The 27,827-nt window shown below is 39.1% G+C and overlaps 1 protein-coding gene across 1 annotated transcript; it reads right to left on the reverse strand.

The window, feature by feature from the left end:
• Positions 1-3,025: 3,025 nt before the first annotated feature.
• On the reverse strand, positions 3,026-26,942 carry LOC311485503 (anoctamin-9-like). The gene is made up of 24 exons (XM_084540968.1): positions 26,350-26,942; positions 25,016-25,078; positions 23,221-23,343; positions 22,993-23,132; positions 21,302-21,351; positions 21,134-21,192; positions 20,098-20,177; positions 17,650-17,784; positions 17,358-17,451; positions 13,408-13,468; positions 13,228-13,310; positions 12,164-12,268; positions 11,337-11,501; positions 10,037-10,073; positions 9,415-9,526; positions 8,885-8,939; positions 8,709-8,806; positions 8,397-8,593; positions 7,515-7,667; positions 7,152-7,296; positions 6,974-7,057; positions 6,789-6,879; positions 6,577-6,689; positions 3,026-3,430 (listed from the first exon to the last, which is right to left on the reverse strand). The coding sequence occupies exons 1-24, from the start codon at positions 26,368-26,370 to the stop codon at positions 3,397-3,399; spliced, it is 2,298 nt and encodes a 765-aa protein (XP_084397094.1). The 5' UTR covers positions 26,371-26,942; the 3' UTR covers positions 3,026-3,396.
• Positions 26,943-27,827: the final 885 nt, after the last annotated feature.

The following is a 27,827-nucleotide window of genomic DNA, read 5'->3' on the forward strand; positions in this document are numbered from 1 at the left end:
CTCTCTGTCGTGACAACCCCTCCCAATCAAGAGTACTGTGTCACACGTCATGGGTCCATCATCTTCTTCTTCTTTGAGGTTCAATGGCAGTTGACGGACATCTGTCAACGCTGCCTCCATGAGTTGAGAAAAGAAACTGCATACTCTGTGCGCTGGAAAATAACATATTTTTAGACAAAATGTGGGGGCCATATAAAATCCGACCTCGGGCCGTGATTGGACAGCGGGCCGGACTTTGGACATGCCAGGTCGAGATAATTCTCATGAACTCATATGTTAAGTTCGTTTTTTTCCGACACCTTTCACCTCCTATCACTTCATTCTGTATTTCTGGCACCCAAAATGAAATGTGATGCACTGAATCAGATGGCTGAGAACTAAACTAGTTGCTCCTGAAACTAAAGGTGCTTCACTAATCAATGGCAGCCATCTGTTGGTTACTGGCTATATTGCTACCCGAGTTAAACTTCAAAACCAGTTGGTCAGTGCAATGTGATGACATCTAGTTAGCCTGCTGTTTATTTACCCATTGAACAGGTAACCTTGAAAATCAGAACTACTGTTCCCCTCCCTGAAAGATTTAGCAGGAGCCACAACTGAACTAGTGTTTCCAGTACTAGTCTCTGACAGTTCCAAAATGCCTTCTCCAGCTCAGTGATGCATCTTATTTCCTGTGTCGACAGACCTAGGTGGTGGTGTTCTGCTTACTAGTTAATCATCATTTGTTTCTTGATCGCCGGTTATATTACTAAATGTGTAACTCCTGTTTTGTCTGCAGCTGCAGTCTGCCTCTGTCCACTTTATAGCTGCCAAGCACACTACTCCGTTTAAGAGGTATGAGGACATCCTTAACTTCCGACTGAATTCCTATCACTTCTTCACTTGCTGTCATGTTACGGTAAGTTTTCCTCCATGATGCCTGACTGCGTGACAGTTTCTGTAATACCAAACCAGCTGAATGTGCGCTTGCCAAAAGAGGCTCAACTGACGGCAACTCAAGAACAGCACCTGTGCTACAAATACTCACAACATCAGCAAATACTCCTGCAGATACAGAAATACACAGAAAATACCTAAAACACCAGAAAATACATATTTAAACATTTCTTTATGTGCTGGTGTTTTCAGTATTTGCAGCATGAGTCTGTATTTGCTGGGGTTTGAGTATTTGCGTTGCATTTCTGTATTTGGTTGTGTTGTATTTGCAGTGCATGTGTTGCCAAATTGGTGAGGACATTTTCTCAAGTTGCACTGCATTGATCTCTCTTAGCCACTGTAAGAATGTGATACAACCACTGACAAAAAAATCATAATAATAGTTCCTATGAGCCTGAGCTCCTTCCTGTTTTTGTTTCTGGTATTTTTGAGACTCTCTTGACTCGGCCTGTAGCTCTCAGGCCTGTACTTGTGGTATCTGTCCTTATTCTGGTCCTGTTTTTGTCTCCTTTTTTCTGTGTCTGCTCTGTGTAGCCTTGTGTTTTATTTAACACATTTACTCTAGATGTATCTTTGTCTCCAGGCCATGTCCATCTCTCAGAACTGGTATGCCATTAAAGACCATGGCACCAACTACTGTAACCTCTACAACCTCATGGAAGGTAAGATGGGCAATAGTGTGGTAATAAAATCTCTGATAGCCTTTTAATAACCATTGGTAAGGTGCAGTGAGTAGTCTGGTTTGATAGAATAATCAGTTGGAACAATTGGAGTTGCACACACCTTTCTGTAATTAAAGGTACTTCCACAAATTCAGTGTATGAAAGGTTTCACGCAGCACTTACCACGATGTAAACATACAGTACAGTTGTACCCGTTTTTGTCTGCTGTGAACAGATGCTCTTCATACCCGACATATCTCTTGTCATTTGTCGAACAGGAAGTGGTCTAACCGAATCCAGAGGTTATAGAGAGGTCACCAGTGACTTCATGTGTACCCAACGCTCCTCTGCTAACTGTACCGTCTACTGACAGAATTTACCAAAATTTCTGTTTGTCTAAAATATATTAACCTTAACATTACTTGCATGTTACTATGTATTTTGGTGTTTAGTGTGTGCTAAGTTTTTGCACCCTTCAGAATTTTCTACACTTCTGCATGAAAATGATTCAAAACATCAGCGGTTTTGAGTCCTTCAGTCCTGACAGTAGACGGAGACAACCCAGCAAAACTGAAGTATTATTCTTCTGCGTCATTCAAGAAAGTGAGCGAACACCTGTCTTCAGTGTGTGGTGTGACCCTCTTTTGCAGTAATAACAGCAGATAGACGTTTCCAGTAACTGCTGATCTGTCGTCTAAAGGCATGGAGGAATTGAAGCTCATTCCTCAGTCCAGAACCACTTCAATATTTCTATTTCATTTGTTTGACTGGCTTCTCTTGGTCTTCTCTCTGGACTTGTGTGAACATCTGCCGATGTGTAAGTCATTTTAGAATGAAATGTTGAAAATTCTGAAGGGCAGTGTCACTGTGTATATATACACAATACAATACCCAATGTCTACAGTATATCCTGTTATGTCAGTTTATCAGTACTGCATTTAACTTGTTGTAGTGTATCATAAGTTGTGATCATAAAACCACAGCTAGATTCATCATATTTTATATAATTCTGTGTTTATGTATTCATTATCATTCATCATACTCATGCACAGGCTTAAATAAAGTAAAAATATTTGTCACGCTTTCAGCCTAGTGTAATTACAATATGCTGCACAAGTAACTATGAATCTCCCTGGTTCATGGCTACTAACATTTATATAGTTTTTGCAGTGTTTTTCCACTGTCTGTCTACTAACAGATCAAGAGTGGCACATCATATTGGCAAACGACCCCAACGGACAGCAACACCCCTTCTTTCCCAGACTGAATGTCTCTCAAAGAGTTTCAACTGCAGTAAACCTCAGAATACACTTACTGAATTCAGTGCCTGTCTTCAATGAACTGCAAATTGATATATTTCCAATATGGGACAAACCTATCTGTGAAGCTGCTTAATGGAACACAGTAAATAACAAAAAAGAAATATTTTACTACATTTATTATTCAGTACAGTGACCTGTCCAGGGTGTACCCCGCCTGTCAGCCAATGACAGCCACCCCCCACTCCTGAAAGTCCTCCAGAGGAAAAACAGGTACATCACATTAATGAATGGATAATATGAAAACTTTTCAAGATTATCAGTTGTTGTGCTGAACACATGCTGATGGCTCTATAGTAAAATGTCTGCAGGAGAAAATAAAAGTCCAATAGTATCTCAATACATAAACAATGCACTCTGGATTAGAGTTCACCAGAAAATACAATCTACAAAAACAAGAATACAATAACCCCCCCATTTCATACTTCAGCTAGTCAGGACTTGTCAGTGACAGCCTGTCTGAGGTCAGGCTTGGGATGTCAGACTTCTGTGGATTTGCAGCGTTTTATTTCACTGAAAAAAAATGGAAAATGGAAAAAAATTAAATGAATAAAAGGAATTTAGACATGACATGACAAGCCTAGGTATTGACAGTGTTGATGTGGTGGGCCTAGTGCCCTACAGGCTGACCCAAGTACCCACAGGTTTGGCCCGTGCATCTTGTGGGCCTTAGTTTATCAGTGTGAGTCCTTCAATTTGCAGAAACACTTGAGCAGTCGCTCTCCCTCTCAAACTCTGTCTTTGTATGTTGTGGGGCCTTGGGACATGGAAACATCTAATGTTTGGAGAAGATATTTTGTCATTTTTTGGTTGTGAGTTGTCTCAGTCATTATCTTAGGTTAGGTCATCTATAACACTAAATCTCCAGATCCATTTGGTTGTACACACTTTGGAAAAACGTGAAGTCCCTGCATATATCTTCCAAGAAAGGTCAGGTAAGCTTCACTTTGGTCTTTACACAAACAGCTCCACCTGCCTCGTAGCCTACCAAATGTTGTCTATTGCACTCACTAAATGTAGTCACTATTTAAATTGTCATCAGCTCGAGGGTTATTAGGTTGTTGCTAATGCAAACTAAAACTGTCTTATTCTGCAGCTTCACTTTTAAGTCTTTTAACTGTCAAAAGACAAGATGACAAGCAATTTGTCTGTGAAGGTTCTCAGTCATCCAGGTCTCGGTATATCCAAATAAGTTGAAACAAGGGCATGTGGACGTGTAGAGTTTCTTGAAGACGTTTCACCACACATCCAAGCGGCTTCTGCAGTTCTAAAGGACTGGTGGAGAGTTGGGGTTTAAATAGGAACATCTGTGGGTGTTACTCAACAGAGGCTTAATGACTGGTGTCTGTTAACGAGGAAACTGTTTGTCCTCTGTCTTCAATGAATGGTACGACCCATTGTCAGTCAGAAGCTCCAGTCTGTCCATTCAAGTGTGAATGGGGCTGAAACACAGTCTTAACATCTGTGCCCATGAAGTTTTCATTATATCTCAGAGGCCCCTTTGGCTTTCTTTTCTCCTCCTCTGTGCTTTGTCCCAAAGGTGTAGGCGGATTGTTTAATCGTTTCCTAACAAGCTGCGTTTCTGAAGGTGTGGTGTGGTTCACTGAACAACATAAAGTACACTGCTCTGTTTTTTACTTGGCTGTTCTGTCTCATTGTATTGTGGGGATTGAAGTGAGCAGGAATGCAGGGTTTTCAAAAAATTCCCTTGGTCCAGTTGGCCTTGTTTCAGCTTATTTGTCTCTGGACTATTTTAATTGTTTATTATTGGGATGTCTCAATAATTCTGCAATGGTTCCTTGTAAAAGCTGAACAGAATTCAAATACACAAGCACAAAAGTTAATGACATAACAAACATTTTATGCATAGGCCCTATAAAGGGGAAATGGCTGATTTTAGTGTTGAACACTAAAAATGATGTGACTACTTTTCTCAAAAATGAAACCCTAATATTGCAGAATGAATGATCATACTGTGTCATGGCTGAGAGATTAAAAAATGTGGTTTAATGGCAGTCAGTGGGACATTTTTGTCCAATAACGTCGCAAGGGGTTAGTACATTTTAAATCTGATGCTACACAAAAACTAATAATGCAATCAATTCAAAAATGCCCCGGCATCCCAACATTAGTTTTATGGAAAATAACTAATTTTTTTGTGTTTTCTTTTTTCGTTAAAAAACAACAGTGACTTTAAGTAATCAAACTGGAATTTAAAGGGTTAAATCCTCAAAATGATGGACTTTTTGGTAGTTTTGCAAAGTGCTGAAGTGCTTTACAATATTTATGCAGAAAAGAAGCTGAAAAAAATATTAACCAGTTAAGTTTTTATAGCATTTTTTTTGGATGTGGACATTTTTGTCCTTAATGACTCAAGAGGGTAGTAAATTAAACTGATGCATGAGGGTTAAAGGGATGGTTTGGTGTCTTTAAAGCAGGTTGTATGAGGTACTTATCCATAGTCTGTGTATGATGTGAGATTCAATACTAGTGTGTGCATGCAGCCTCTGTAGGAAACTACAATATGATTACTAGTGTTGCCTACAGTATGCACAGGAACAGAATACTACAACATCGAATGTCTACACACCTAGACAATGGTTTGGTTTTTTTTCAGATGGTATTCAGCTGCATGTAGGGTACCTCCTCCCTAAGGTAATTATTTTTGTACACAATAGCTTTCAAAGATAAACAAAGGATTTTTTTTTAAGTGAGTGTATAGACCATTCAATCTCACCTCCTCCCCTCTGCAGGTAAGAACATGTCACTGTAGCTTTTTTTCAACTAACAACAACTAACAGCCCTCCCAACCCAAACAAGAACAGTTTACTTTGTCACCTCATGGCTCATGCAAAGGATATCTTTGAGGGAATCACAGAAAGACAATATTTTGAAAAATATCAGCTGGCACTTTTTTTTTTATCATGGTATCAGTATCGGCTAAAGACACGTTTTACAGGAAGCAATGTGTTGTTGGCTGTTCAGTGTAAAGAGTGATTGTGCAGCTTTATGACACGCTCAGTGTTAGTGAAGTTATTCTGAATTGAGCAATAGTTTTCAGATATTAAATGTATTAAAAATCATTTTGTTCTTAGAAGAGGGTAAGATGGGTGGGCCTTTTGTGTGTGGCTAAAACATTGTGTCTTCTTCTCCAACTGGAGTCGTGCTAACCATCTATTGAAAGTAAAGTAATGTTTGTCTTATTTACTGGAGTAGTTAACAATACTCCTAATGCTCATGGAGGAGTCCACTCAGAGTTTACCAGGATACATCAACCACCCTGGGAGAGAATCCAGCAACTATATTATCTTTTTCACCACTGGTCATTATTTATTTTCACTTTGCAAATGTCAGTTGTATAAGTTAGCTTTATCCTTAGAGAAAAGTAATTTGTGATTAGTTAGTTGCATTTTACAATATTAAACCTTTAAATAGTGAACATATAAATTTTCATTTAGATCGAGTTCTCATCTTGCATAGTCCTTTGGGGCAGAGACAGAGATCAGTGAAATCAGGAAATAACAACTGATTAATTTGATTAATTATTAGTAATAAAACACCAGATATTTCCACATCATAGCTGTATGTGTTGAAAGCAGTTAGTTAGTTTCAAGTCCTCTAATATGACTTGAACATGTCCTGCTTTGTTGCAGACTTACTACAGCTCCTTCTTCAGCCGATCCAGTTTGTCATGGAGCCGAGCATTCTTCACCTTAAGGGGACTATTGGGGACGAACCAGGCGGCTATAAATTTACAGACGACCACAACGTGCTGTAGAAACACACAGGACACAGACAAAACCATTCAACTGACTTCATCAATGTACTCTAATGTGCACAACATAGTCTCCATCACACCTAAGAGACAAACCTCAAAGAGGATGACGAAGGCAAACCGCACAGCCAGGACCAACCAGAACTGAGAAGTTAGACTGTAGTCCTCGCTCCTGTAGTCTCTGTAGCTGCACACGAAATACAAGTTGTCGTGTTCATCTCATTTGCAAATTACGCTTGTCCATGTTAACACTGAGCCGAATACTTCAGTCTTAGTCTCACCGGCACTCTGTGGTGTTGAAGTCACTTGAGTTGTGTGTTATATGAGCCGTGGACAGAGTATCATTAATGTATCCCGCCATGCAGCTGCAACAAGAGCACAAAATGCATAAAAACACATAAAACAGTTTGCCGGCATGGCATGTTACCTTGCGTTTCTACCAGATGAAGTATGACTGACTCTGTATGAGAGATTCCATTCGCACATGGGCCATAACGGTAATGGTAGACAAGACGAGGAATAAAGTCTGATGTGACTCCAATGACCAGACCATTAGCGATCACTGCCAACACTCCAATGGCTTCCAAAACCTTCAACCACACACCTGCAAGGACATGACAGTCAACAAATATGGTTACATACATGTACCTGTATTCTTATTTTACTTTTATAGCATTTTCAGGCCTGATTGAAATGTTAAATGTTTCACGTGGAGTGGTCTGATACAGACTTCAGTAACTTTTATAATTTTAGCTGGTTCAGACTATTGATTCACGCTGTTCACACAGAAAGTTTGGCTGATATTCATATAAACGGACACACCAATGTCATTGGTCTTCCTAGGAATCAGCCGTCGCTCCAGACGGACCATCTTTATGGCATCCAGGCGTATCTCAAGGATGTTGTTGATGAGAGCGAGGAGGGGAGCAAGCGGGAATGCCGCCACAAATATTGTGGTGAAACTGAACTGGATCACTGCAGGGCATAGACAGCATTATTACTCCGAGATGTTTCAGCAGAGTAAAAAGATAAGTGATTGAGTTCAAAATGAAATATAAAACAGTTTTAAATGTCACTGACATATAGCGATCAGGCATAACATTATGACCTAATGTCCTAATATTGTGTAGGTCTCCCTTGTGCCTCCAAAACAGTTGTGACTCATCAGAGAATGGACATGGGCCTTCTGAGGGTGTCCTGTGGTGTCTAGCAACAGAATGTTGTTAGTGGGGGCCTGGGGGTCCTATTGGTTGAGGGGAGGGGCCTCTGTGGATCATCCCACAGATACTTGATCAGTTTGGGATCTAGTGAATTTGGAGGCCAGGTCAACACCTTGTGCTGTTCTTCATGTTATTTTAGTTGTTCCTAAACCGTTTTTGTGTGTGTATCTGTGTCAGGCTGCATCCTGCTGGGGATGGCTGCTGTCATCAAGGAGTGTCATTGCTATGAGGTTGGGGTGCCTGGTCTGGCCTAGGTAGGTGGAACATGTCTAAGTAACATCCACATAAACGCCGGGTCCAAAAACGTCATTGTTATTTACTTCTTCTGTCAGTGGTTTTAATGTTGCGGGTGATCAGTGTATATCAAAACAATAACTCCAAATCAATAGTTGTATCTTCAATAATTGTGAGAGCAAAGGAAATAATGAATACTGTCAATACTTGTTTTTTAGTTGTGATGACTGGTGAGGGACTATGGACCTACCCATTTCCAGGAATTCATTAAACAGGCTGAAGGCGTCGGTGTTGGCCAGGTGATAGTTATGTAGCCAATCCCTAAGTTTGCAGATATCACATGGTTCAATCCGGCCTTGTTCATCACGACAGGCCTTTCTATAACAGTGCCCACACTTCCTCTCCAGCTTCTTTGCGGCATTTTTGCTCACACAACTCTTCAGCCAGCTGGAAAAACACAAATGGAGAATATGACACATTATCACTGAGTTTTTTTGATGAGGTCTTGACGTTGGGACAGTTTTATCAGCTGCTTCCTTAAATGAGACTTGAAGATACTCACGGCACAGTAAACTCAAAGATGTTGTTTAGTGTCTGTTTCAGCAACATGATCACAGCCATTTGTATAAAGAGGTCTGTCAAACAACCACTGGGATGGCACTACAAAACACAACACAGGTGAATGTTAAACATTGCAGTGTGTAGCTTAACTTCTGAACACTGAATGAATCTTCTTACCTCCTCCAGTCTGAACCCAGCAACACGCACATAGTTTCCTGGATGGCCATTTATCCTGTGGCAAAAAGACTTCAGATCAGCAGTTGAACCCTCCATGTAAATGGTAAAACAGCAAGTTTTTGTGATGTAAAAAAAAAAATAATACATAAAAAAAAAAAATATATATATATATCTCAAAGCTAAATCATATCAGACCTTTAAAAATACACAATGACACTGAAAACTAATGTGGCAGATTTCAAAGAATTTTTTTGATTTCATTACAGTACTCAGTTTGTTTGGATAAAATCCGTTCCTCAACTCAACACAGCAGATTAGTCGCACATGTATAAATGCTTTCACCAGGATAGGCTCTGCATAGACTGGGTGCATTAGTACAAACCAAGCTTTGATTCTACAGAATACATTTTTTTTTTGTTTCATATTTATTATGTCTGAAGCGTTTACGTTTAGTGAGGAGCAACAGTACACATTGGACCTCATAATTATCACAATTTATGTATGCTTTTTGACAATCACAGAAACAGTACCTGCCCAGAAAAAAGGCAACATAGAAGAGAGAGGAGAAGAGAGTGAAGAACTGGAAGGTGAACATCTTGACTGTGAAGCTCCTCTCTGTTGCAGCAGTTGAGTTCAGATTCTCTGAATGGACACATACAGAGAAGCACATGAACGTACAGTAAGTAGTGAGGAATTTCTCAAATTGTTGAATACTTGATTTTGCTGGATTTATACACTGATGAGCCAGAACACAATGACCACATGCCAATTATGTGACTCATTGGTCACCTGCTGCCACAACTGCTGCAGAAACTGTGTGCAGCAAGTCACTGGCATTGAGATGTTACCAGATATTCTGTAATCCTGACTTGTCAATGCATCAAAATTGTCTTAACCCCTAATCCCCCTGTGGTTAATTCATGGTGTGTTTCTCATTGGACCAGTATTAATAGGGACAGCATTGATCATTGACCAGGAGCTCCCCTTAAGCCTTGTCCATGCTGTATCCCAGACAAAAGCATGTGCTATTTTATTTCATATCAAATAGTCAGGATGTTGTGGCTCATCTGTGTAAATTTTAATTAGTTTAAATCTTTATTTTTTTTTTTATTAATTGCAGGAATGCATAATAAAAAAAGCCTTTGTTCTCACCCATGTAGCATAGCTTCAGTGACACCCATCTGTTCACCTGCAGGTTTGTTATAATGAAAGACACAAACAGTCATGAACATTGATGAAGTCATTACAATGGCGGCAGGCAGGTCATCGTAAGAGGAAGAATTTGTTGAGAACTGAGGGACTGCAGAAGTGGTAGTAAACGTAGCAGTAGTGTGGTGACCCTTACAATGTTTGATGACGCTCCAATTGACATTCACAGTGGAGCCTTCTCAAGCTACAAGAGGGATGGGGTTAAGCTCCAAAGGTCTTGTCTTATATACTCTTTGGAGTTGTTGCTTTAAGTGGATTACTAGACATGAGCCTTGATCACCCACAATTTTAAATCACTATAGCTACATAACATGCTCAAGTTGAAAAGTGGGAAAATGTACTGTATTAATGTTAGTCTACATGAGGCTTGAGCATTCTGAGATTTTTCATTCAGTAGGGTACCACAGTATGCTAATTCAAGACACAGCATGAACAGTTTGAAAGGCAGAACCGCTGACAACAAGAATACAATCTGATTCTAGATCCAAATTTAGCTCAGTGTTTCATAGCCATTTAGTTTTATTCTTGCTTGTTGTGGCTCTCTCTGACTTCTTCAGCAGGTCAGTCAAAAGAAATCATGTTTGAAAAATTATTTAATAGCCTTAGCTCATGAGCTGATTCAGTTTTTTTTTATCTCCACACTTTCTTCTTTTCATCATTTTGATAGAGGTTCATTTTGTCCATGGTCCTTATTTCCAAAAGTCTACTGGTCATATGATTTTGAGAACTGCAGCCTGGCTTTTCTTTTTTGAATCCTACCACATGTCTGCATCCTGGGATGAATCCTCTGAGGGTCTGCTCATGAGGTTGTGTCTTTACTGTTGACAACAAAACATGTCCCCTATACCCCAGAGAGCATTTATACAGTCATAAAAGATGTCTGTATGACAATGCTTTTCTAACATCCACCCTTCAGCTTGTTCTAATGTTTCACACCTGAATGAACTAAACATTTAATTTTGAGAAACTGACTTTGAGATACTCTTTCACATTAGTTTAAATGGTATCTCTTAACTGTTAGTCAACTCTGAGCCACTTACAAGCTCCTGAAATTTGAAATAACACAAACAACTGCTGCCCAAGAAAAGAACTGTGTCCATTGCAATTGCAGCCCTTGTTTGAGACTCGGCACTTGAATTATTTTGCTCTGGACTATGCTCTGACGTCTGTAAATGTTTTCCCGTTTTCGCTAATTCTACACTGAGTGAATATTGTATGAGGATCAGAAAACAGGTATACATACCCGGGTCATGATCTGAATGGTGACGTAGTGCAGCACGGCCCCAAGCATCACAGTGAGAGGGTTGGCGTGGTCCCTCAAAAATTCCCACTCAGAGTTAGACATCAAGGGGGCAGCCACCACTCGAAACACCACCAGAGCATGAGCTAGACCGATGATTAGCATTAACTGCAACACAACAATACCATAAGTTGACAAACATGTTGCTTATTTTAATTATTTTTACTGCTAGTTTGTACAAAGTTGTACTTGATCCCAAATCAGCAGGAAGTAAGCAAAATGGTTTAACGGGGAAAAAATACATTGTGGCTATTTAGACAGGAACTTTTCAGGTCACCTTTTCAGGTCCTGTTTGATTAGGACCTCTTAAATTGGCCAGTGATGAATTAATGTTTCACTGTTTGCTGTTTCACTTGCTGACTGATACAGTCTGCTGATAGGGCGATTGGGCATGGACTCTGAGGTGGGAATAAAAGATTGCAGCTGACCCCTCTCACCCTGGACACAAATATTTTGAGCTTTCCCTTCTGACGTGAGGTTTTGGAACAGTTTCTTCCCATCTGCAACTGAACTTGCAGAATAACCCTGTCACACACACATTTTAAGTCTACATGTATTATATAAACACACTTTGTTTGTTAATGAATATTTTTTTACACTTTGCTTGTTAATGTGCACCTTTTTCATGAACAATCTGTCCACTTCCTTCAATATTTTTTTATCGTCCGATTTTTTCTTGACTTATGTTATTGTAGCAACCACCAAAATAAATTCCTTGTATGTGCAAACATAAGGTACAGCAGACTGCATGGTAAGACTGTTTGTCTTACCATAAGTGTGACCAGGATGAGAACCAAAGTACTGCGGAAGTAGGAATGTGTGAACTGTTTGGCTGTACAGTTTGGATCATTGACTATTTCCAAGATCAGTTCCTCCTGTTGACACAAGAAAGCAGAGGTTTAAGACACACATATTACAAGGAACGTTGCATCAAGAAATGAAACATTTTAACAAGAGCGTTAAAACTCAATATGGCTCCCTTGGATTGGATTTCCACCAAGCTGGCTTTTGAAATACTTATACTTTTTAACTAGCTGTGTAAGGAAAGGGAGGTCTGATACTGATATTTCTTGTCCAGCCATGGTTGCTGTGATTGTAGTGAATGTTGTGGCCATTTGGATACATTTGAGGATGACTTCATGATATTTGAAAGGGCTTATGTTTCCAGTAGAACTGCACTAAGTTAGAGTCTAAGGTGTTAAACTATTGCGCTGTAGGTTGGACTAGCATCATAGCAAAGGGGTCATTTATTTGAGGTAGTATGGACAGTTCTACTGCTGCCAATCTTCCAGTTAGTGAAATGGACAGATTGTACAAAAAAGTGAGGTCTTCTCCTAAATTTCTTTGTAATGCTGTGAACATCAGAGGACAAAGCTCTGCCAGCTTGGTGGAAATGTCAAACAGATGACTGAATTACGTATGTGAAGAAAGAATAACACCGTGATAAAAAAAACAAAACAGGAATGAACAAAAGAATCTGAAATTGTGAATTACAGTGTTACTCTTCATAAAGTGCATGTACTGTAGTCTTACAAGATAAGTGCATGTACTGTAGTCTTACACAGCTAAGGAGGAAAGGAGCTGGAGACAAGTGTGTACTTTTTTTTCAGAAAATGAATATTATGCCTGTGGTTGTATTGCAAATTAATGTGATTTTGTGCACATGACTGCATATGACTGCACAAGTGTACATTAGCTTTCTCCAGCAGGTATCTCGTCACAAAGCATATATTTGATTTTAGATAAGCTTTTGGTTAGAACAATGTAAATAAATGTTTTTGTTTTCTATGTTGACAATCCACTGAGCTTCTACAAGTCATAGTGAAAACTGTACCTCCTCCTCACACCAGTCATAGACATTCCACTTAGAAACATGTCCGGCTCTGTGTCTCTTCCACAGCTCCAGGAACAGCGTGGCTGAAAACACATGATTAATTTAAAAAATTAACTACACAGCACATCACATTATATTAGATGTTCCAGTGGATCCGCTCAGACTCTATTAGAGACTCACCCCAGATTGCCATGAACATAGCAAAAGCCACAGTGCCCTCGTTGTCAAACAAAAGGCTGACCTGTGAAGATACAAACACACCATGAATATTAGGAGAGAAGCTTAATCTTGTACCACACAAGACAGAATCAGGGTTCTATGTTTGTGTCTAAACAGAAGAATCAGAAATATCAGTTAATGTTAGATTGATAACTTTTAGTTTTAGTTTTTTATTAGTGCCTCCATTTATTTTCTGTATAATTTTCAGTGCACCAAATTGCATCTTTGACCTTGTGCAGCTCCAGGACAAATAATAGAGACAGCATTTATTTCAAATCTTTTGATTTTGTCAGTCTCCTCTGTAGAGAGCAGGACTGTCCCAATAACTCATTGTTAGATAATATACTGTCCCGAGAAATAAATGCAACAAACAATATTATTGTAATTTTAGGACAATTTCATGCCAGAGATATAATAATCCAATGGAATACTAATGCAGTTAAGATGCCTAGAATGAGGGTGACATTGTCATGTAAACTTACATGATTGGAAACATTTCAGGTAATATCAAAGTCAGCCTTCAGTCAAAAGTTTGGACACACTTTCACATTCAGCGGTTTCTCTTTCTTTTCCTACATGGTAGATCAATACTTACACATGGAATTATGCAGTACACAAGAAAGTGTTAAACAAAGCAGAATAGGATTTATATTTGAGATTCTTTAAAGCAGCCAGCTTTTGCTTTGATGACAGCTTTGCACACTCTCGACATTCTCTCAGCCAGCTTCATAAAACTAGTCATTTGGGATGGTTTTCAATAAAGAGGTGTGCCTGGTCCAGAATGAACTCCTGGAATTTCTTGTCTTAGGCAGAGGTAGGGTTGGTCCACAGTTCTCTACAGTGAATAGCCCTATTAAACTACTGCTGTAATCCATATTATGGCAAGGACCACTCAACTAAGTAATGACAAATGACATTCCATCGTTACTTTAAGACATGAAGGACAGTCAGTGTGGAAAATTTCAAGAACTCTGAATCTATCTCTGGTGCAAAAACCATAACATGTACAAGAAAACCCTAAAACGCTATGATGAAACCGGAAGAATAAGAGTTAACTCTTCTGCACAGGATCATTAGAGTTTTGCCTAAGAGCCTAAGAACCAGCAAAATTAAGAGGATAAAACATATTCTGGTTTGTTTAACACTTAACTACGTACATCATTCCACATGTGTTCCTTCATACTTTTGAATTCCTCAGTATTAATCTACGATGTCGAAAACAATAAAAATAAAGAAAAACCCTTGAGAAGGTGTGTCAAGTCAAAAAAATATGTAGTCTGTAGTATCCTAGTCATACTGAAAGAGATGGTGAGCCTGTTGTTGTGTACAGCATCGTGCAAAAGAAGGCTGGTCTGACACGGGCACTAGCATGCTGAAGCAAGTCCAGACAGATAAGTCAACAGAAGCTAAAGATACAAGTTGAAACTGGTTTGGCAGGGTATAACTTAATGCCATGAAGTAATGTTTAGAGGGAATGCAATGTTTGGACAAAAACAGAAATCTGCCCAGAGATTGTAAGGGATTGGTTTGGGAGGTGTGACACTATTGTTTCAAAGGCGGGGATGGGTTCCTAAAGAGAAGGTGCAGAGCCTGGTAGGAGAGAATGATGAATTTTCAAGGAGGGACACCGATGTTCTCTCCCCATTTTGGTTTCTGGAGCAAGCTCGAGTTTATTTATTTTGGACTTTTGGCTTTACATTAAGCATTTGAGGGAAGTTTTGGTTAGATGTTGGACAACTATCCAGGCTCTTGTACTGGCCTGGGCCTGGATAGATAACTTCCGTCATCTACTCAGAGTAGGGCACTGCCAGGCATATGGCAGGGATGTCATGAAACCTTTTATTGTCCAGGCTGTGAAAAGATGTGGAACATGCCTCCTGAGAACCTGCTTGTGGTAAGAACAGTGGTGAAGGAGTCTGACAAACAAACATTATCTGAGTTTTTACTCTAAAGTCTAGCTAGTTGGCTCACTGGCATTCAACTGCTTCTGTTGTATGAATGCTGATGCAATTGATAGATAAGACAGTAGCACATGTTGTCACCCTTTTGTGCTGTTGCTGGGGTGACCTTTTGAGGCAGTACATCTGTATAATGCTTCAGCTATTGAGCTGGCAGGCCCAATTGAGTTTCCCAAGCCACTGGTGTCATCTTCCTTATCTCAGGTATTGAGGGGTTATCTGGCAGTGCGTAGAGTCTGTAGAGTTTTTATCTAAGTGTATGTGTGTGTATATGTAAACTATATATGTGTGGTATACTGACTGTACATACTGTGTTCTCTACACTGTCCATAATGCATATAACCAATCAAAAATGCTTACTTACTCTAAGCAATGACAATAACGCTGAATCTAATCTAATCAGATATCTTTAAACTAGGTATGTAGTTTATCAACAGTGTCTGTTTTAAAGTATGAGTGAGGAGTTTGAGGAGCTGTTTACATTCCAAATGTGTCAGTTGGTAATTGTTGCCTCCTCCTAAGTGGTGAGGGAATGAACATTTCATGTAGGAAGGAACTGAAGTAGATGGGATCACACTGACCCAACTATGGTGGATGTTAAAATGTTCTGAGCTAGGCCTTGACAATGTCTTCTTGCATGAACAGAGACCTGACTCTACTTAGGGAGAACATGAAGAAGTAGAGAATTGCTTGGGCGAGAGTGGACATTAGACTGTACTTTGGTCTGATGAGAATTTTGGTTCCAACGTGTAGGTCCTCTAAATAACTTTTCTATTAGTTGTTTGAACTATGGGATTCTACCTGCCTTTCTAGGACTACTTTGCACTGAAAGGCAGGGTCTGTCTGTGGATATTTAGAAGCATTTTATAATAGTGAGTCTCTGAATTATCATACCTGTCAATGAGTAACAAGTTAATCTCCTTCCTGCACTTGCTGAAGTTAAACTTGTTGATAATTGTGGCTTCAGGCTTTGTGCTACAGAGGAAATAAACTATTCAGTGGACCTCCACTGTTGTGTCTCAAACTGAGGCTGATATCATGTATGTTGTCTAATACAACAAAGCAATGCAGCTGGTGTAGTACATTATCCTAACTAAGCAATTTCTATAGTATAGACCATCACATTGCTTCTTGTGGAACAAGCTAGTTGGTAGTCATAGCAGTTTGAGCCACTAAAGAAAAGCACAGAATAAATAATTTTGACTACCAAAATGTCAACAGACAGTAAATGACACCAGTCCAGCTGGCTAACAAGGAATTGTTAAACACACTGTCAATGTAACTGCTGTTTGGAAGACAGCCCAGTGTGTCTGTCCCGAGCAAATGTGGTGGACCACTGTTGTGTGTGTAAGAGTAATAAAGTAAATATAGCAAGGGTAGACCAGGGGTTTTGGGGTTTTAGTTATAGGAAATGAAGAGAAGAGAGGTGTAACAGTAACATAATGGCTTACAGTTCTGTTTAAAATCACCCAATGAACACATGGATCTGAGGAGTTCTCATGTTACCTACAGAGGTTCAACCCAGACTGTGTTCAGCAGGGGAGGAGGATTTTTGGAACAGACTGTGATATTGTAAGGAAAGAGTACTTTCTCCTGAGCAGCGCATCTTCTTTGGATGAGATACAATTTAAAAACTACAAAGACTAGAATTTGCTGTCAGTTTGTGTCACTGTAAGATCCAGTCAGATTTCAAGTGGGAAATAAAATTGCCTACTTTTATTTTTATTTTTAACTGTTTCCTCGCAGGGATCTGTGACATTTCAAGAGATGTGAAGTTGATGATTATGTAAAAATAACCCAGTCTAACCCAGTCAATTTAATCATCATTACTGTTACACCCTGTAATGTGTTGGTGTACTTGTTACAATTCATTTAAAATGGGTTACACTGATACATTGACTATTGTGATATGACAACAGCTGATTGAGGACAGCCAATGGAAAATAAGCTCACCTTTGCGTAGGAGCAGGTGTCAGACAGTTGCCACGGCGGACACCTCTTATCACAGCGAGGGCACATGATTATATTGGACTGACACACTTCGTTACTAAGGATACACAAAGATCAAAATTAAAAACAACATACACCTATCACTGAGTCACACATTTTCAATTTCAAAGGCCTTGTTAGTCTTTATCCTGTTATCGTTACTAAAGAATCTTATATCCATCCAAAAGCAGCATTCCTAGACCATGTATTACATATTGTTGTACTGTACTTTCATGTACACATATAACTGACTTACATGAGAGGGCTAGTGTTAAAAAAGGCTAGCCCATAAAGGAACACTACAACACCCAGAACAGCAGCAGGCACCAACAGTTTAGTGTACCAGCCCAGCCACAGGTAGTACAGAGCCACCTTCTCCCCAAAGTAACTCCTGCAGAGAGAAAACAAACAGACAGACACGATGAACTCACCAGACACATGAACATACCCCATACCTTTTCAGTCATGATCTAGTGCAGTGTTTTCCAGAAGTCTGAAGCTGAAACCTGTCTCAATTAAATTAAACTCAGTTTTGTCTTACTCACATGTATACAAGACACAACAAGTCAGTAGCACAGAAAGCTGACAGTATACTGCTGTATACAGTTTACAAGGTCTGCTACTACTGGTAATGCTCACTATGGTCACATAGTTTTTGCATGTATTGATAATGCCATAGATGTAGCTTTGAATCCATTCTCACACTGTTGGATTTCAATGACCCTCTTCCTTTCTTCATAAATGATTAAATTTATCAAACCTGGTACTTCTGAATAGTCTTTTAAAGTGATGGTCTGACGGCTGGTAGTAATCGGCAGCTTGTTTGTATTTAGTAACTATTGATTTTTCTTATTTTTGATTGGCTGAATTTATCATTTCTAATGTTGAATTACTGCACATAGTAGGGTTATATTTTTATTATCTATGATACACAAAAAACAGAAGATATGAGGTGATCAAATACCTTTTCACAGCACTGTAGTTAACAATCTGACATTTACAGACCATGTTTGTTTTCTAAATTCTACTATATTCGTTTATTGCACTTTTATTGCGCTGTGTTTCTTTCTTACATTTAGTCAAGTTTCCTTATTGTACTTTATTTTATTTTCACCGTACTCAATTCTGTTTATTTTTGTCAGGTTCCAGTGTTTCTTTAACATAACTTTAATTCTTTACTTGACTATAGATACAACCAAAAGGTCAGTTTTGGTTATGGGCAGAATTACAGACAACTACAGCCAGACAGTGGTAGTCCTTTACTAGTATTTAGACACCTACAATTTTGCACACTTAATAGTGTAAATTAGTTTTTTTCCCCCCAATTAATTCAAAGTCTGGGTGCTTTGTAGAATCCTCTTTGGCAGCTATTGCAGCACACAAGTCTCTACAATTTGTTTCACTGTTCCAGATTGGATGAAAAGTATGCTTAGACCGTATTGCTTAGGTCTCTCCACAGATGTCTGGAAGGGTCTGGCCAAAAGGACAGTCAGAGATTTGTCCCCAAATCCACTCCAGTGTTAAATTGTCTGTTTGCTTTGCGACAGTGTCACATGGAAAGTGGAACTACTGTTGACTGTAAAGGGGTAAAATACAATAAATTTACAACACATATACAGTGTCCTGAAAGTTTTTCACCTTTCAGAATTTTCCACATTTATGCATAGGAATGACTGTAAATATTTCCATACATGTCCTGAGAGTAGACAAAGACAACCCAATCAAACAAATGAAACAGAAAAATTATATGAGCCAATACTACATATCTATGAGTTGTTGACGACCAACAAAGATCACTCCAAAAGCAAGGCGCAAAATGGTCTGAGAGGTCGCAAAGGAAGCCAGGGTAACTTCCAAGCAACTAAAGGCCTCTCTCACATTGACTAATGTTAATGTTCATGAATCCACCATCAGGAGAACACTGAACCACCATGGTGTTCATGGCAGAGTGGCAAGGACAAAGCCACTGCTCTCCATTTGGTCAAGCCAGAAGACTAATGAGAAACTGTTTTGTGGACAGATGAGACTAATGTAAAACTGTTTTGTTTAAATGAGAGGCTTATGTTTGGAGACTTGCATTCTAGCATCAGAACTTCATCCCATCTGTGAAACATAGGGGTAGTAATGTCCTTGTTTGGGCCTTTGCTGCATCTGGGCCAGGACAGCTTGCCATAATTTTTCAAAATCCTGACTTTGATCCAGTAGGAATGCAGTGGACAGACCTGAAGCAATACATGTTTATGTGAATTAATGTGTAACCCACCAACATCTCAGAAATGAAATAGTTCTGTACTGAGGAATGGATTTAGATGCTGCACGCGACTGATCAGCAATTACCGGAAACATTTAGTTGCTGTTATTGCTGATACCAGATACTCCAAAGAAGTCTTCACATACTTTTGTAACTCACATATACTATATGTACAAATGATTCATTCTCTTGATTAAATTAATGCACAAAAATAATGTTTCCGTTTCCTTTGTTTGACTGGGTTATCTTATCTACCTCGAGGAGTTTTGAGTCATTTTTATGCATAAATGTAGAAGATTTTGAATGGCGTAAAAACTTTTAAGTGGCACTGTATGTGTAATTAAAGTGATGTAAACATTTTCTGGAGTGACAGCCACTGACAATCACAGACAGACATCTATGACTGTCTGTGACTGTCAGTAGACAAACAGTATATTACAGACAAATACTGACTGGATGTCCTTGACTGGTTGTGATGTAAAAAGAGCCGACCAACGAGCCCACTTCTTTCTCAGGTGTTTCTGTATCTTTTTCTGAGAATGATGAGAAAAATAAAAATACATTCAGTTTTTTGAATCCCACAGAGAAGCACATTGAACAAGTGTCATGTCAGCATTGAAACATCCGGACAAAAATAGATTTGCAAGACATTTCCACTTCCACTACTGTACTGTAATTTACTGGTTTTTGGCGTAATTGTTTTGACTGTTTCTATTCACTACCTTTTTTTCTGTACTATATTTTGTTGCTGCACTTGACTGACCTTCCTCTTTATTGTATTTACTGTTCTCTCTGCTGAGTTTCTTTCCTGCACCCAAATGTAAATGATTATTTGTGTTTTTTTTCTGGGATGCATCGAACCAAATAATAACTGAAGGTAGAGCAAACCAGTCAAGCTGCTTTTAGTTCATTAAATTCAGTGGGCTTAGTTGTAGTTTTCTGTCTTTCTTAAAGGGATAGCTGCTAATTCTCCAATTGTATGAGACACATTGTTCGATTTTCACGATGCCCTAAAAATAACTGAATGTCAGACGGATAAGTTGGCCCAAAAATCAGTGGTGTGAGCCTGACAACAATGCTTTCTCAATAAAAAGATGTGAATCACAATGAAGCTAAACAGAGAACCAGGGCAGTTTGTTGTGCTTTTCAGTAATGGTGGTGTGGTATGCACGTCATAACCTAAACCTGGGGTTTTCTGGACTATTTGGGATCTGTTGAGCGCTCATTTATTAGCAGCAAATCAGATCCTTACTGTGAATAAACAATTGTGTAATAGAGTAGTGTAATGAAAGTGTATCCTGGAACTGATCCATCGATAGAAACGATAAGAAATCCTGGAATTTATTTCTTTCAGCATGACTTCAGTTCAACATGATCTATTGAGCTTGACTGTGCTCTAAGCAAGTGTCACATGGGCATCAGCCGACATTCAAAATTAAGATTGGGACAACAAATTCCCTAATAAAGAGAGAAAGTTAGGTCGACTTACCTCATGGAGGCAGAACAAAGTTTCAAAGACATTGTCCATCAACAGGTCATTTAGATTCTCTTATAGAAAAAGAAAACAGATGTCCACATAAACAATCACAACTCCATATCACAAAGGTATAAAATAACAAGTAACTAAATTAAACTTTCTTGAACAAATCAAACTCACCTCCTGTGTTGAGAGACGTCTGATAGAGAATGAAATGGACAATACGGATCCTGGAGGAACAATAAAAAGTTGTTCAGTGGAGATGAACCGATACTATTAATATAAATGTAATTATCAATTAGATCAAAAGTCGCGCAAGTACTTTTGAAAAGAAATTGCCCATGTACATAAATGCATGCAGTGTATATTGTACTGCAAAAAATGTCAGGTTAGAATAATAAAATATTTGAATGAAAATACAAATACAAAAACAAATTATTTATTCAGGAGACAATGCCACTACTCTCCAAAAAGAACATTTCTGTCTGTCTGTCAGAATACTATTGGGAAACAAATGTGTGGTTGGATGAAACCAAAGAAGAATTGTTTGGTTTAAATGAGAGACTCATGTTTGGATAAAAAACCACTGATGTTTTGGGTCATGTAGTTGCAGAAATGTAGAAAATTCTGAGGGCCGCAAATACTTTTAAGCAGCATTGTATACATATATTATACCGTTAGATCGTTACAACTAATTACAAAACCGAAGCCTGATCTTCTCTAGTTATTTGTTTTAGCTCTAAAATAAACCAAAACCACATCCCTGTAGTGTCAAAACTTCTTCTTATGTTTTAATAGTGGTTGGCTAGCATCAGTGCTACCAAAAATCCCAGAAGATGAAGAAAACAATCTGGTGGCTAAACATGTCTGCTGTTTGGAAGTATTCTCCTCTGGAAAATTAAGTCAGTTGGACAAATATTTGTAAGTTGTGCAATGTCGATGTTTCGCAAGATGGCAGCAGGAGATTCAATACTACAAACTTGATTCACCACCTAGAAAAAAATAAATCACAAAAGAAAATACACTGAGTGCCCGCAGGCAAAGGCTGCACTGAAACGACAAACACTGAACCCTGTGTTTAAAACAAAAGAAAACGTCACAGAACGTTACATAGAATACTATTGAGTTTATGGAGTTCATGATGACCAGCCCATTTCTGTAGTAGAGAACACAGGACTACACCGTCTGTTGGAGCTTCTGGAGCTATGGTACGAGCTACCCACTCTACACTACAGGTCAGCCACAGCTCTACCAGAACATTATAACAGGTGTTTGGGTTAAGGTGTTATTATCACATTAACTTTGACATGCGATCCGGGAGAAAACACGTAAGATAAGGAAAACTAAATATTACTACTGTGCTGTGTAGTGGGAAAAATGTGTTTTTGTACAACAGTATTTGTATTTAAAAGAAAAACTATGAAATTACACTGTGCTTTTTGGCACTGCTAAGGGAACAGAGGTACAAAAATAAATAAGAAGCCAATTTATGTGTCATTGTCTTCTGCAGCTTGCCAAGAGTTCAATACATAAAAGTGATCCTTTCAGTTGTGTCTCACTCTAAGCCCTGCTCACAGATGTTAGCATGAAACTCGTAATTGTAACTGAAAGCTGTTGAAAAGACTGGTAACTTTACCAGTATCTGCCAACGTTAGCAGGGTCGCTAACATTAGCCAGCTCCACCCTATTATTACAGGTTTTTGATGTTTTTTATGGACACAGGCCCATGCATTGCTATTGTGTGTCTGAACTACCAACAGTAACATACGAAGTAGAGACATGACAAAGGGTAGAAGCCCTCTGGTTGGTGAACAGCAGACCAATCAGAAGGTCAACTACCTGTACAGAATTCACCAAGGTTTGTGCTTTACCTGGTGGCCTGGGGGACTTCTCCTTTTACATCTCCACACCAGTTGCAGGAGTCTGAGACTTTAAGCAGGTACTGGTAGTCGTCAAATGTCTCTTTGGGAGCCCGCAGGCCGTAAAACACTTTGTCATCATGGATGATTTTCTAACACACAACACACACATGTTAGTAGGTTCTCTTTATAAGCATTCTTTCATACTACATTACATTAATGCATTTTGAAGAAACTCACAGTGACTGAGATGTTTTTCTTTCGTAGCTGATGTATAAAGGCTAACTGTCTCTGAATCTTCAGGTCCTCGTCACTGTGCCCCTTGTGTGCAACCAGTATGTAGTCAAATGTCTTCTGGGCGGGCTAATCAAAGACAATATACCCAGTTAATACAGACAATAATGACCAGACAGACGGAAAAGAAAATGCAGTTTTTAGCAAAAACAAGTCTAACAAATTAGCAAATAACAGAGCATAGGCCTGGAATACATCTATCTTATGTACATGTCTTAAGCTCATAGGATAAGATTATAAGTTGTTAAACATCTCAGCACCATTACAATAAGATACAAAAGAAAGAATAAGATACAGTAATCTGCATATATACAGTACATCTGCTAAAAAACTAAAAATAATAATTCAAAGTTCAATGATGGACGTTGTGGTTGCCTCATCAGATCTGTAGCCGTATGTCTATGACAACTGAAGAGAGGAGCAGAGTTGTCAAATGATGACCACCTGGTAGTGAGCTAGATCAGGTAGCGAGGAAAGCAAAGACGCTACCTCGCCTCTTCAAGTCTGGGACAATACCTGGCAGACCGGGGTGGTGGATTCGATTTTCAAAAAAGGAGACCAGAGGGTATGCACCCTAGGGTGCTGGAAAGGACAGTCTGACCAATCATCGAACTTCGGATTCAGAAGGAGCAATGTGGATTCTGTCCTGGTTGTGGAACAATGAACCAGCTTTATCATTCTGCTTAGGGGACCACACTGTATTGGACCATTGAGTTTAATAAGGAGCTGAGCTGTAAGGCAAAGTTTTCGATTTACTGGACAATCTACGTTCCAACCGACACTTATGGTTAGAAACGAAATTCCTCTGTAGCGTGGTTGGTCTGAGCCTTAGAGATAGTGAGGAGCTCAGATATCTGGAGAGAACTCGAAGAGAGCTCGGAGAAAGCTCAGAAAATCCTGCTTAGTCTGGATAAGTGTAAAAAAAACAGATAGATTGATGAGGCAGATGGCAGTAAGCTTCATCTTTTATCAGATCAGTTTCAGGTGAGCCTAGAGGTACTGGGTGATGTAGCATTGTGCAGCATGATGGATGTTGGCAAGAAAGAGCATTCTAAAGGTTGTGCAGCTTGTGGCTGTGTGGTCTGTGGCTTAAAATGCTCCTGAGCTGCCTCAGCCTGACATGAGAATGAGGAGGGTTGTCCATGATAGCTTTCATTTTCCCTCAAGTTAATCAGTCTGTTAGATAGCCTTGCAGTCTGACATACTATATATATGCCTGTCAGTGAGGCAGTCTGTATTCCAGGCCATGCAGTTCATTTACATCACATCTACTGATGGACGGCAGATGGAGATGGGGACAAAAGTGGAGTCCCCAATCGTAAAATCACTGATTTGCAGGTCACTGGTTAATGAAAAGGTTATGTTAATGTTACAGTTGAGGTCTGGGATAGGTTAGGGAAAGTACCAGGAAATTAAGACATAAGTGTATCTAAAGTTATTCTGGGTCCACCAATATCTAAAGTATACATTATAAGACAGAAGTGGACTTAAAAGGAAATACTGAGGTCCAGTAACATTTCCAAATGCGCTCAAGATAAGCAAATGAGACACTGGACGTGAACAGTTTTCAAGTGTTATCTTGAACTGTTAATTTGTATTTTGGAAAAATAGTCCTTTCATACGAGCAGACATATTCTTTGTTTGCATGTTACTGACAAGGTTCTGTCTACTGCTATCTCACAATACAAGGACCTAAGGAAAAGATCAGGTGGGAGGAGAGAGACCAAAGGTGAATTCTTACCACTGAAGGAAGTAAACGTTCAGAGCAGCTGTCCCTCCGTAGTTCCGGCAGCTCTGTGTTTTCCTGTACACACATGCACATATATAAGGGTAGCACTAAAATACTCAACTTGATAATCTTTGTTTACATATATTTGTAATGCATTAGAAAACGATCACACAATAAGCAATCTATATTGAGATCCAGACAGGAGTCATTCTCTAATGAACAGAATATTAAATTCATAACAAGTATTTCAGCTAAATTCTATATATTTGTTATATTTTGTGTTATCTCATAACTGTCATTTGTAACTGCAGCTGTTCAGTTGCATTTTTGCAAATATTCAGTTTGAGCAATTAATCTCATGCTTTTATCAACAGATAAAAAGTTTAATGAGCAGGCAAAATGTATTCATACCAGTCCTCTCTGCCAGGACCTCTGGATATGCTCTTCCTCCACTGATGGAAGAAGCAGCCTAATGCATAACAAACTAAGTGTGTCACTTTACGTGTATCATTCTGAAATAATGGGTTCCCAGAAGACTAAACAAAAACTAACAATTCATTCAAACAGTGACTTTATAGGAAGAGCTGAGGTGTACAGCAAGAGCCAGGCTGGACTGTGGCAAGAAACCCAGAAGTTCTTTCGGGAACCCACGAGCACCAAACGCATGAACACATGGCAGGCTACAAGGCGGATCCAACATTACCATGTTATGACAGTCCAGTTTTTCTTAATGAATGAAATTCTCAGAAAGTTCCTGGCACTGAACAACACCTCTGTGAGAAAAGCTGTTCCTCCTCCTGATGAAAAGGCACTGACTCTGGACAAAGCTGACGACCAGAAGACCTTGTGTTCATTTGTAATGAGAGCTTTTTGAAACATTCTGTGAATGTTAACTAAATACTTAATATATAATATTAATACATAAATATAAGAAATGAAAATTTCTAATATGCGCACAGTGTGTGTGTGATTCTGTGCAAGGCTCAGGTGTAATGCAAAGGAGATTACTGAGATGATGTTGTTAATGTTTTGATAATAAATTGCGGTTGATAAGTCTGTGTGTTTGTGTTGATATATATGTGTTGTCTCCACACAACCAGAATTTTGAAAATTGTGCTTTGGCTGAAGACAGATATGTTTACATGTGTTTTCTTTGTGCTGTATTGTACAATAACACTGGGTCTCCAACTAAGAACAGTTTGTAATATAAAGTAAATTGACATATCCTTCTTAATTATAATGTAACGTAATAGTAGTCTTTACCTCAATTTGCGTTGGGTGGTCCAGTGGGAGACATTTTTACTAACACGGCAATGTTAATACGTTTAAGAAAAACATTTGTTTACCTCGACAGCCTTGAAGAACATGTTGGAGGTAATGCAGAGTAGATGTGAACTTCTGCGTCCGGCTCATTAAAGTTTCTCCATCATCGGCCAGTGACCAAAAACCAAAAGGCAAAAACACAAAAACACACTTTCTATCAGCTGTCCCTGCTTCTCTTCCGTAAGCTAGCCCCTCTCCGTGTGCGTGTGTGTGTCTGTGTGTGGAAGTAAAGGTGTGTCGTTTTACCTGGAGCCGCTGACGTCACCTTTCGCGGGGACAGTGTCATGTTGCCTTCACGTCCTGTGGTAAGGGTAGGTAATGTGAGTATTGGAATCCAGTCCAAAGGGTAAACAAAAAAAAATAATAATAATAAAACGTTTTTAATTAAATAGTCTTACAGGCCAAGTCACAAGTAAACATGATTCTGGAGTATAGATCATGGGGGAGAATTTTTTGGAACTGGAACACCAGCACACTAAATAGGCTACAAGTGGACATGTCCGGATCTGGGAAAATTGCAGTTCATTCATTCATTTACCGTTTGACCCTGGCTCCAAAAAGAAATCAATCTGCATAGACCTCCATGTTAAATGCCCAACACAACATGTTTACAGCCTGCAACTAGTTAATTTCTCTATTCATGACAACTGTTCGGAGGATGAGTTGTTTTATAACTCATTCGTTTATTATTATTATTATTATTATTATTTTTTTTTTTTTATGAAGGCTTAAAGTTCGGCATAAGTAAGGGCGTGGCCGCGTGAAAGGAGAGGGATGGGCTCGTCAAGAATCAACAATAGCCTCTCCGTGGTGTTTATGGTTTTGGTTTCAAGGTTTCAAGGTTTTTATTGTCATTCCAAGACATGAGGTACACGGAAGGGAATGGAAATAACTACTGGTCCAGTCACAGCACAATAGAAAAGAAGAGTATAAATAATACGCCTAACCACATAAATAAAGTAAAATAAATAAAAGCAATGCAATAGGCGTATAAGGTGTGTATTGATAAATATGTGTGGGATATACAGATATTCCACATAAGAAGGTTCTTGCACCTGGAACATAGTTATTGGGTGGTAGTGTTTGTGAGTCTTACAGCTTCTGGAAAGAAAATACACTATTGGTTCAGGACCTGAAGCTGGGGCAGCCTTTGTTCTGAGGTGGGGGGTAAACAGTTCATGAGTGCGGCGGGAAGAGTCCTGCCCTTTTCCTTGATGTACTGTTCGACTGCAGGAAAGCTGCAGCTGGTGATGCCCTGTGCATACTTCACTAACCGTTGCAAATCCTCTCTGTCTGCATCTGGGCAGTTTGCGTACCACACAGTGACACACAATGTGAAAATGGCAGGTCTGGTAGCTAATTAGCCAGCTAAGGAATAAGCCTAGCCTTCAAACTAGACTCTGGTTGTGTTAATGGGAAATTTCTTATCAAACCTGCATCCACCAAAGTCAAAACATAATATAGAAAAGTTAGAATTTAGGGTCATAATACTTTTTTTTTA

The sequence above is a fragment of the Chelon labrosus genome (assembly GCF_963514085.1).
Source record: "Chelon labrosus genome assembly, chromosome: 3".
In the NCBI taxonomy this organism is placed as follows: Eukaryota; Metazoa; Chordata; class Actinopteri; order Mugiliformes; family Mugilidae; genus Chelon; species Chelon labrosus.